The following is an 11,015-nucleotide window of genomic DNA, read 5'->3' as shown; positions in this document are numbered from 1 at the left end:
CAGGTGCTCCCACCCAGCCCCTACTCTCCAGGTTCTGCACAGCGGGGCCAGCCCCGCCCTCCACAGCACGCCCAGGGTCAGGATTGCCCTAAGTGAGGGAAGGCCATACTTCATCAGCCTTCCCCTAGGACATTAGGCAAGGGGATGGTTGGTGGGAATTCAAGGTAACCACAAGGCTTCAGGAATAACCTTAAGTACATGATCTGGGTGCTGAGCCGTCCCAGGCCCCAAGCAGAATAAACATGGGGGACAGAAGACAGGGAAGTTCTGGTCTGAGCTGGCCCTCAGCTCACTGTCCCTGGTTGATTCTGGAGAGGGCCAATCTCTTACTACCACATGGCTCAGACTCAGCATGTCCACCCCACCCCACCCTGTGCATCATGGCCTATCTGGGCTCCAGGACACAGTTGGAAGGCTCTGCACATGAGGGGACAGAGTGACAAGATGAAAGGAGCCCAGAGTCGAGGACAAGGTTGGAGCACCAGGTCTGGAGTATGCAGACCTAGGGCATCGAAGCCCCACTGGGAAAGTACAAGCATTGTCTCCTTGGCAAAACATCCGCTGAGGATTTCTCCCAGAAAAAGAGGAATTACGCTCACACAAAACCCTGACAGCAAATGTTCATATAGCATTTTATTCATCGGGGCCACAAAGCGCAAACAGCTCGAATGTCCTTCAACTGCTGGACACTAAGCAAAATGGGCACCTGTGCCCTGGAACACAAGCCCCTCCCCAGGTCTTCTCATTAGAGACACTGCACAGCAAGCCCAGGCCCCACCCTGCCCACCAACCGCTTGCTACCAGGGGTCAGAGTGGACCTGGGCACCATAGGCTCAGGGGTGGGGACTGAGGCCAGAGCAGCACGCTTGGGAGGTGAGCTGGCTTCTCTCTCCTTGGATGGCTTGGCCAACAGAAGCAGAAGGCCAGTGGTCTGCCCTCAGGTGTACCTCCTCATCTGCTGCTGGATCCATGGCACAAAGGATTGGACCCGAGCATAGACCCCAGGAATGTCGCGGAGGGCACAGCCGATGCCCCAGCTGACCACTCCCACCAACCTCCAGGAGCCTGTCACCTTGCACACCAGGGGCCCTCCAGAGTCACCCTAGGAAGAAAAGGAGTCACTGGGTATTGGCCCCAAAGGTGAAATGGGGGTGGGCAGGTGGAAAAGGACTCACATAGCAGGAATCCCGACCCTCACTGCCCGCACACAGCATGTCGTCCAAGATGATCCTCCGGTCCCTGTGGCGGTGCCTGCTAGCATTGTGGTACTGTTGCTCACAGACTGCATTCTCCACCACCTGCACCTCCACCTGCTGCAGGCGGAAGGGTGGGGGCAGGAAGCCTGGGAGAGGAAAGTGGGTGTGGCAGCACAGGTGTGGCTAAACCCCACCCTTGCCCAAGCCCCTCTACATCCCTGGCCTCAGCTCCCTCCTGTCACACACTGTGTGGGAACGCAGCTCACAGGGACCATGTCCACCTGAACCCTGGCACTCCACACAGGCACTCTACCGGCCTGTAGTTGGGGCACCAGAGAGACAATGAGCAACGTGTTCTTCTGGTGTTTCAAAACCAAATGTTTCCCCGCTCAGAGCACTGAGCTCTGGACTCAGGCTTTCCCTCTGCAGGTGCTGAGGCTCCCATGGAGACCCCAGTGGGTGGGAGACGAGGTGGGAGTGCCCTGGGTTCCTCGGCCATTCCCTGGATTCCCTCTGAAGCTGCAACCTAGAAACCCAGCACCACCCGGCCTCTAATAGTTCTCAGAGCAAGTGTAGGTCCCACGCAGAAACCCTTCCAGCCACACCCTCTGTATGTACCAAACATGCTGATAGCACCCCAGCCAGTCACCCAGCACTGGTCCCTCGGGGTGACACTATCAGAGACAGAGTAGAGCCTGACGGGCTTGATGTTGGCAGAGTACACTGCAGGTTTTGCCAGACGCAGCAAGGCCACGTCTGAGCCCAAATGGGCATCCACATAGTCAGGGTGGACGATGACTCGGTTCACACGCAGCAGCTTCGTGTCCCCATAGAGGAAAACGTTTCCAGCCTGGACTCGGTAGGTTGATGGGTCAGCATCTTTCCTGGAGTCGGAAAGAAACCATGGTGGCAACTCACTCTAGGTCCCCTGGACATTGCAGAAGGCCAGCAGGCCTAGGAAAAACAAGTGGCCCCATGTGTGCAGCCCAGGCCCTGCCCACACCCCCTGGTTTAGCCCCCATATCCAACCCAGAGCCGGGCAGAAGGGAGGAGACTCACCGGCCAATGCAGTGGGCAGCAGTCAGCACCCACTGTGGGTGGATGAGGGAGCCCCCACAGATGTGCACCCATGCAGCCCAGCGGTAGCTGTAGACCCTCAAGCTGATCTGCCATGGCCACCTCCCCTGGGGGGCACTGTGGCCACCCACGATGCCCACCAGGTCGTTCTGTGAGACAGGTGCTAGAAGCAACAGGTGAAGGTCAGGGAGCCTGGCGCACACAGGCCAAGATCCCCAATTCGAGCCCGAACAGGCCGTGCACATGTCCCCAGATCCTGGGGACATCGCTCACAGGAGCCTTGGGGAAGGGACAGGGTCAAATGGGTCAGGACTCACCCGGGGTCCCAGCACTGGAGGTCCCCACCAAGAGAAGGGTCACAAACCACAGGCTCAGCATCTGCAGAGGACAGACACAGAGGGTGCTGGGCTACCTGAGGCCAGGGGTAGAGTGGGCCAGAGCCAGCCACAGCAGTCTGCAGGGACAGCACCCTACCTTGCCAGGGCTCCTGGGCTCCCTTCTCCCTGGGCCTCTCTATCCTTTATCCTCCAGCCACAGGAAGTGGGCAGGGGGCTTGTCCAGTGCTCTGCTTGGAGGAGGGGCAGAGAGGAAGTGGCATTTGGCCTGAGATGCAAAAGGGGCTGGTGACCCAAACACGGGGTTCTAGGTCCTTGCCAGGGTCTGGATCAGCCAGAGTCAGGATTACTCGGACCTCACCATGATCTTGGAAGAGTATCCCTAGAGGCTGGGGTGGGAGAAGGGCTGGTTGGCTCAGGGTTGGTGCTGAAAGAAGGGCCAGCCAGCACCTCCTGAGGTCTTTCAGCATCCTGGCAGGGGACAGGGTAAGTCAGCAGCCTTCCCCAGACACGGAGGTGCTCACTACCAGGTGGCCAAGCTCCCTGTGCTGGGAGCATCTGGGCACAGGAACCACGTCCTGGGGAGTGGCTGCTCAGGCTCCTCTGCTGGGCCTCTGTCTTCTGGCACCTTCTGTGCCAGGCCAGGCTCTGCTCCTGTCTGGGCTAGTGCAGACCAGTGTCTTACCACCAATCTTTCCTGCTGGCCATAGGAAAGCCCAGCAGGTGCACTGCCCGAGGCCCCTGAGGGACAGCCCCACATTCAGGGTCAGTCCTGAGGCCCCCATGCACCATCCCCCTGCATACTCCATGACAGACTGGACCTCTCTCTGAGTGGGCAGTTCCACTCTGTGGAGAGCCAGTAAGCTGGCCACCTCCTCTCTGGCCATCTCACCCAGGCCCTCAGGCCTCTGCACCCAGCAGGAACCAGCTCCTCCTTGCTCCCCCCTGGGACAGAGATTCCTGTCCCTCTCATGACTCGCTGGCCTTGAGCTCCAGGTGCAGGCAGACCTCTAGGGTGGCTGGTGATGCAGACCACAGTGGCTGTGAGTGACAGGGCCGGCAGTGCCTTGGGAACAGGGACAGTTGCAGAGGGGACCGTGGAGATCCACAGCTGGACCAAGGGCCACCTTACCAGGAGGCAGAGGACTGAGGGCCTGAGGCAGGCAGAGGGCCCTGCACAGGACTGGGTGATCCCCCAGAGCCCCATCCTGGGCCTGGGGGCTCTGGGTCTTGGCTTGCAGAAACCCAAACTGAGCAGGGTAGAACCATGCTGTGTCCAGGCAGGGTCTCTGCTGGAATTGGGGCAATGGATGGAGTTCTGGCATCGAGGAGGTGGAGCCCTGGGGTGTCCAGTGTGGCTGAGCCCCACAGGCTATCAGAACCAGCTGGCAAGAGCAGAGGAGGGAGAGGGGCACATGTTGGGGCCTCAGGAGAGACCTGGAGGGAGCACCCAGCCACCCAGGCCCTCCATAAGGGCAGCTGCCACCAGTGGAGAAGGAAGTAGGGCCAGGGATATGCCCTTGGTGCCCTCCTGAAACAGTGTGGCCCCTGTAGACAGTGACACCAGGGCCATCTCCCCAGAAAAACACTACACATCCTGCTTCTATGCCAAGCATGGGGCCTGAGCCCCTCAGCATGGAGGGGTCCACCTGCGGCCCCCACTACTTGAACAAGACAATGGTTAAGAATCGAGGACTGGGACAGGATATCTGGTCACCCTGATAGGGTCAGGACCAGGCCACCATGAGCACATTCAGCGATAGCATCAGAGAAAGAACCAGGGACCTGGGGGCTCCGGTTGTGTGACCGTTAGGACTGGGGCCAGATGGGCTGTGGCCAGGTGAAGGATGTGGCCACCCGGGCAGTGTCGCAAGAGGGCTGCTTGGGCAGAAGGCTGGACAGAGGGATCCAGCACAGGGGCACCAGTGTCTCTGAGCCGAGGGCTCTGAAGGCCTAAGGTCATGGAACCCAGGGAGGAACGGCCTGGAGCCCAGCCTTGGAGGCCAGTTCAACCCCATCAGGATAAACCAGCTTCCTTGACTGGGGCTGGGGCTTCCCAGGACCCGAGAGACTGTCCCCAGTGTTTCTGGGATCCTTGGGACCATTTTCTGTTGCACATGGCGTGACAAGTCAGGGTGGGTGGTATCCACTACCCCTCTGGTGCCCCTCAGATGGGGACGACAGGATGCAGGGAGTTGGGGGTGGCTGCAGGTGCTGGAGCTGGCGTAGAGATGCCGCCCAGGCTCTGAGGAGGCCCACCACAGGCAGAAGGGCCAGGTGGGGAGTTAGTGGAGGCAGGGACAGGGTGTGCTCCTGACAGCCTGGGCCTCTCCCAGAGCCAGCCAGCTCCCTGGGCGCTGTAACTGCTATGGAGCCAGGGCCTGTGAGCCTGTCCCTCAGGGTTCTGCTCTGTACAATCTCTGCGATCTGTGACTGTGGGCATTGTCTCCTTCTCTTGTACCCTGGACTTTTCAGGAAAGCCAGCCTCATCTCCGGCAGAAGTACAGAGAGAGGCCACGCCTCTTTCACCTGCCAATCTCACTGCACACACGTGTTTGATGGGCCCCTTTCTCATCAGAGCCCTGCGGCTAGGGCACCCTGGGAAAGGAGGTTTCCACATTCCTGCCTCCACAGGACAGAGGGCATTGGGAGCCCCGAGTGGCCAGCGCATTTCTCCTGTCGGCTGCTCCCTTATTGAATACCTGAACTCTTTATATATTCTGGACACTATGTTCCTTCCCACGTATGGTTCATCCCCACGTGAGTCTTTGTCTTTCAATTTTAGACTTAAAGGTGGTTAAAACCACCAATTCTTTCCTTTTATCTGTTTTTTTGTTTGTTTGTTTTTGTTTTTGTTTTTTTGGTACCAGAGATTGAACCCAGGGACCCTCGGCCACTGAGCCACATCCCCAGCCCTGTTTTGTTTTTTAATTAGAGACAGGGACTCACTGCGTTGCTTGGGGCCTCGCCGCTGCTGTCCTTTTATCATTTTTGGATTTTAAGTTTCTCTTTTTTATTTATTTTTTATTTTCTTTCCAGTGCTGAAGATTGAACTCAGGATCTCACACATGCCAGGCAAACGCTCTACCACTAAGCCACCCTGCTGGCCTAGGTTTTTGTGCTCTTTTTAAAACAATCTAGGGATGTAATTCAGCATTGCATTGCTTGCCTACCATGCGCAAGGTCTTGGGTCTGATCCCCAACACTGAAAACAAACCAAAAAAATTATTTTTTGTTTATATGTAAATGAAGATAATTCATAATATCCCCCTGTAGTGTTTTTTTGTTTGTTTGTTTTGTTTTTGTTTTTGTTTCCTTTTACAAAATAAGACCTTCAGTGTGGGAAGCACTGGCTAATGACACTGGCCAAACTCCATCTTCCTAGTATGTCATGTACAAATATGTAACAATAAATCCCACCAACACGTACAACTGCAACACACCGATAAAAAAGAGAAACTCTCAAAAACACAAGAAATTCCCGCAGGACTGGAGCCTATGGCAGTGGGTGGCAGGAGGCTCGTGAGGCTGTTTGTCTTCCACCCAGCTAAGCTCTCTGCGGTGCTGCTGGGGAGATGTGCCACCTTCATACGCCCAAGCGCCCTTCCTCTGGGAATTGCTGCTGGGTGGGCTGCCTTCCCGAAAGCCTTCCTCCAGACCACCCTGGGTATCCGGGCATCTACCTCAGAGCCAAGGGGACTGGGAGTTGTGCTTTCCACCTCAAACTGACTCGTGCGCGGTGTTGAGTTTACTTCCACAGCTGGCCCAAAGGAGAAACTAGCCGAACAGCTTAAGTACCTCCCTGCTGGAAATAGGACTCATACAGAGAGGCTGTTTCTGCTGGTAAGGCTGCAGGGCAGGGCTGAGAGGACGGATGCTCACTTTCATGTGAGCAGATAGGTTTGATTTCTTTCTTTTTTTCTTCTTTCTATTGAGGATTGAACCCAGGGGTTCTCTGAGCGAAAGCCCCAGGCCTTTTTATTTTTTTAATTTTGAGACATAGTCTTGCTAAATTGCTCAGGCTGGCCTAGAGATTGCAATAATCTTCCTGCCTCAGCCTCCTGGGTCACTGGGATTACAGGTGTGCACCACTGTACCTGGCCATACATTTTATTTTTTATGACACATGTAAAATTTATAGATCTTATAATGTACAATTTATAAATGTAAATTTTACAGATTTGAGTGAGCAAAAGCAACTTTCTTTAACAAATAGGGGAACAAATACCATTGGTGATGACATTGTAACCAGAGTCATGTAACCCTGTGATTGGTTATAATCCCGGTAGTCACAACAGACATGCCATGTGCTCCTTGATCTCCATTCCTCAGCCTGTGAGAGGGCTGTGAGTATAGGCAACCACGCAGTATAGACTTTAAAAATAACTGTAGTCCTTGCCTCATGACTTCTTCCTGTCCAGAAGACAGCCCAGTGTTCTCTATATAACTTCAGCAGGACTCAGCCTGTGGCAGAAAAAAAGAAACAGCGGCTAGGGATGTAGGTCAGTGGTAGAACGTTTGTCCAGCATGCTGGAATCCCTGGGTTTGATCCCCAGTACCACAAAAAAATAACAAGGAGATGCAGAGCAGGGCCAGCCAAGCATTTTTAATTCCTAAATTTTTCATGCCAACCAAATACAATTTATTCAAAAATTCTCTTATCAAATTGAGTCTTATAACCAAAGATTAATTCTCTTTTTTAAAAAATATGAACTAATTGTTTTTTGTTTGTTTATTTGTTTGTTTATAGTTGTAAATGGACAGCATGCCTTTATTTGTTTAGTTTTTATATGCAGTGCTAAGGATCAAACATAGTGCCTCACACATGCTAGGCAAGCGCTCTGCCACTGAGCCCCAGCCCCAGCCAGATTAATTCTCTTTTAATCAACAGTTTGGTGTAACAGTCTACTTGCACAAAGCTGCCCTAAACACGTAAAGACTCAGCTGTCACACTTTAGGAATAATCGGTAGCGATCCCTAATATCGGTAGCCCAGGACGCTGAGTCTCCCTGTCCATGGCCACCCACATGGGGCATAGTTAGTCCAAGTTGTCTGGCTGGCTGGCTCCTCTGTGAACCCTCGCCTGCTCTGCCAGACTTTTTTCCAGGTGGTATGCAGTCTTCTGGTTGGGAAAGCACTGTCAGCCCCTCTGCAGTGTCCCAGGTACCCTGGGAGGTCTAGGAAGACTGCTGCTTGGTCCTGGGCAAGGACAGCCTGGCCCCTTCCTGGCCTGGCCTACACCTTCCCCTGGTTTCTCAGCTGGCTTGTAGCTCCAGGTCACCTGCCCCACGTGGGGCAGAGGCAAGGAGGGGGCAGGCCCTGCGGGTCCCTGGCCCAGAGGAGGGGCTACCTGCATTTCACCATTAAGCGGAACGTTTGCTGCAGGCTTTGGTGACATCCTGCGAATTTGTCAAGGCCTTATCTTTATCCAAATATGTGGTTGAATGTGTCAACCAAATATTCCAATCCTTTTCCTCATCTGTTGGGTATATCCTATGCCATTTGCCTCTGCTCTGTCCCTTGGTAAATTGCACAATCAGTTCTCCTCCTGTAAACCCCATGGTTGGGATCCTGATGGCACTCAGGTGGCCCAGTTGATTCAGAATGCCACCTGCACTCACCAGTGGTTTCCCAGAAGCCTCCTACCCAGCCCCAAGGTGACTCCTATGCTGGGCTTGGGGCTGGCAGCTGGGCAGCAGATGAAGCTGTCTCCCTTGGGGCTGGGGAGTTTCCCAGGTCAGAGGTGCCCAATGAGGGAGGCATAGAGGACCTTGCTGGAGCTGTCCCTCCCCAGAGACCAGCAGGAGGCCTCAGGTTATGAAGGGACAGGAAGGACACAGAGGTGAGCCCCCACAGCTAGGCAAGAACAGAGCACAGGCTGTGGCATCTTCAGTGGGGCTCAGCCATCCCCCAGCCCTCTGCTTGCCCCCACTCCACAGACCCTCGCACCCTAGGAGAGGTGGACAGCGAGTCACTCCTGCTGCTCAGGCAGCAGCCAGTGCCCTCAGGGGCCGACACAGGGTCCCCACATGTGTTCCCACTGGCAGTGATCTTTGTCGAAGATCCTGACCTATCGGGGCCACTCTCCTGGAGGTCAAGACCCCACGATGCCCACAAACCCCAACACTGGGCCCTGCCCAGAGCTCACCACTGACAGCCGCCCTGGTGCCTCCCAGGACCCAGGGTGAGCCCCCCAGCCACATGTGGGGTCACCACTCCTCCCAAACCAGTGCAGGCCTGGAGATGGGGACAGGTCCCAGGACAGCGGGAACATTGAATGGGGCCAGGACCCACAGACACGGAACCCCAGGTGCAGGAGAGACAAGGACACAGTGCAAGTGGGGCCTGGTACCAGCCCTGGAAGCCTGGACAGCAGCATCCTCCACACAGAGCCACCAACAACCCCAGCCCCAGAGAGCCCCAGGGCCCAGATGAGCCACTTGGAGCCCAGAACACCAGAGGACCTGGGAAACAGGGCCCCATAGTGAGAGAGCCAGGTCTGTGTGAGCTGGAGCCAGGGACCCACTTCCTACACTCTTCCTGCCTCTCCAGGGGCACTAGACAACTGCCCTTGGAAGAAGAGGGCTTCCTGTCCCTTCAGCTGTCTCCTGGGGCCTAGTCACCAAGGGCTGGTGAGATGTGAGGTGGGGGCCTACGGTTTGGAAATAAACTTGGGCAGGTCCGCTCCTCAGAGCCCCAGTGGGCTCCACGGCTCTGGGGACAGGTCCTTGCCAGACACTGAAAAGGAGCTGAGGAACAAGGGCACTGCTGGCTGGCACCAGGATTCCTTGGTGGCCCTGCCTCCCCTGGCGATCCTATTCTTGCCATCTGGGCCCTCGCCCAACTGTGAATACCTCCACCCCCACCCCAGGAATCCTGCACACAAGGCTCCCCCATTGGCCATGTCAAGTCACTGACCCACAAGCCAGAAAGTCCCCACAGGGGGATTCCCCAAACTTAGCACCAGCATTCAGTACCATTCTGCGGCAGACCCTGCCTCCAGGGCAAGAGCCTTGGACACCCATGTGTCATGTCCAAGGGTCCAGGAGGCCCAGACCTAATTGTGGACTCAGGTGCTCAGCAGCTTCTAGGGACATGTGTCTAGTTTTGCAACCTTAGAAGAGCTGGGCCCAGACACAGTGGCACAGGCCTGCCATCCTGGGAGGCTCAGGCAGGAAGATCACAAGTTCAAGGCCAGACCCTGTCCCAAATTAAAATTTAAAAATAAAAAGGACTGGAAATGTAGCTCAGTGGTAGAGTGCTTGCCGAATATGTGCAAGGTCCTAGGTTCAATCCCCAGCACCACAAAAAGAAGGAAAAAACGTGGGGGTGGGGGGTGAAATGAAAACTGTGGACTTTTTAAAGTTTATTTGTTTTTTTAGCAGCTTTATTGAGATAAGACTCACACCGTCCACCCTCTTAGTGTGTAGTGCGGTGGGTTTCAGCACATTCGCAGGGCTGCGCAGCATCTCCAGGGCTGATTTTATAGCACTCACTCCCCCAAAAAATGCCTGTGCCCTCCAACCCCCCACTAATCCCTACCCCTGGCAGCCACCCCCACTGTCTCTGTGGGCTTTTAAGCATTGCCCCACAAGGTCTTCTGAGACCTGCTTCACTCACTTGCCTGCTGGAAATCTGTGGGCTTTTACCTGCGTGGTCCCCTCCCAGTCCCAGGAAGCAGGGGAGGTCCCCCAACTTGAAAGCCAGCTCCCAAGCTTGGAGTCACCTCCTGGCTGAGGCTGTCCCAACCCCTGCTGTGGTCTCAGTGGCTTACTAACTCTGGGTCAGGGTCCAGGTGTCCATGGACATTCTGGCGAGGGCCCCTTCCTGGCTCATAGACAGCACCTTCTTCTCCCATGTCCTCTAATGAGCTTCCTGGGGTCCCTGTTACAAGGGCACTAATTCCCTCTCTCCCTCCCCAGTGCTACCACACTGGGACTGAGGTTTCAGAATTCACTATGAACTTTGCAGGACTCAGCCATCAACCATGGGAGAGGGTTCCTCCCAGATGTCAGTGGGGACCCGACCCTCCCACTGAATTCAGCTAGATGCTGCCCAATGCAGATTCTGGGTAGGAGGTTGTAGAGTACCACAGTGAAGTCAGCATCCCCATCTTTAGAACTGGAATGGCCGCTTGGGTATCTTGACACCACTGCGTAGGGACTGCAGTGCCGGGTCGAGTAGGTCCTCCAAAGCCAAAGCTCTGCCCAAACAGGCCAGTGGATGTGCAGCCCAGGACTGTTCCCACTGTGGGTCTGCCTCCCTTTGAAGGCCAAGGGTCACAAGGTGAATCGAGGCTATCAGAGCCTTCCTCTTGCCAGTATTGTGGCCTTGGGAACACTGACCAAGGACAGCCACTCTGCTGGCTCACCAGTGTCCACCTCTGGGCTCCAAGTCCAAACAGAGA

The 11,015-nt window shown here is 55.4% G+C and overlaps 1 protein-coding gene across 1 annotated transcript; it reads right to left on the bottom strand.

Annotated features, from left to right (window-relative positions):
* Positions 1 to 615: 615 nt before the first annotated feature.
* LOC107147132 (serine protease 29-like) lies at positions 616 to 2,794 on the bottom strand. Its single transcript, XM_015491549.2, has 6 exons — positions 2,748 to 2,794; positions 2,591 to 2,651; positions 2,256 to 2,436; positions 1,815 to 2,080; positions 1,176 to 1,342; positions 616 to 1,102 (listed from the first exon to the last, which is right to left on the bottom strand). The coding sequence occupies exons 2-6, from the start codon at positions 2,649 to 2,651 to the stop codon at positions 938 to 940; spliced, it is 840 nt and encodes a 279-aa protein (XP_015347035.1). The 5' UTR covers positions 2,748 to 2,794; the 3' UTR covers positions 616 to 937.
* Between the last annotated feature and the right edge of the window lie 8,221 nt (positions 2,795 to 11,015).

The sequence above is a fragment of the Marmota marmota genome, unplaced genomic scaffold, assembly GCF_001458135.2.
Source record: "Marmota marmota marmota unplaced genomic scaffold, marMar, whole genome shotgun sequence".
NCBI classification, from domain to species: Eukaryota; Metazoa; Chordata; class Mammalia; order Rodentia; family Sciuridae; genus Marmota; species Marmota marmota.
Note: the sequence above shows the minus strand (reverse complement) of the source record. Positions and strands in the feature narration are given on the sequence as shown.

Coding starts and splice junctions, on each gene's coding strand:
- LOC107147132 (XM_015491549.2), bottom strand. CDS start 2,651: ATGCTGAGCCTGTGGTTTGTGACCCTTCTCTTGGTGGGGACCTCCAGT. Junction 2,437..2,590: donor CTCCAGTGCTGGGACCCCGG/GTGAGTCCTGAC, acceptor TGTTGCTTCTAG/CACCTGTCTCACAGAACGAC. Junction 1,343..1,814: donor GGGTGCTATCAGCATGTTTG/GTACATACAGAG, acceptor TTCCTCTCCCAG/GCTTCCTGCCCCCACCCTTC.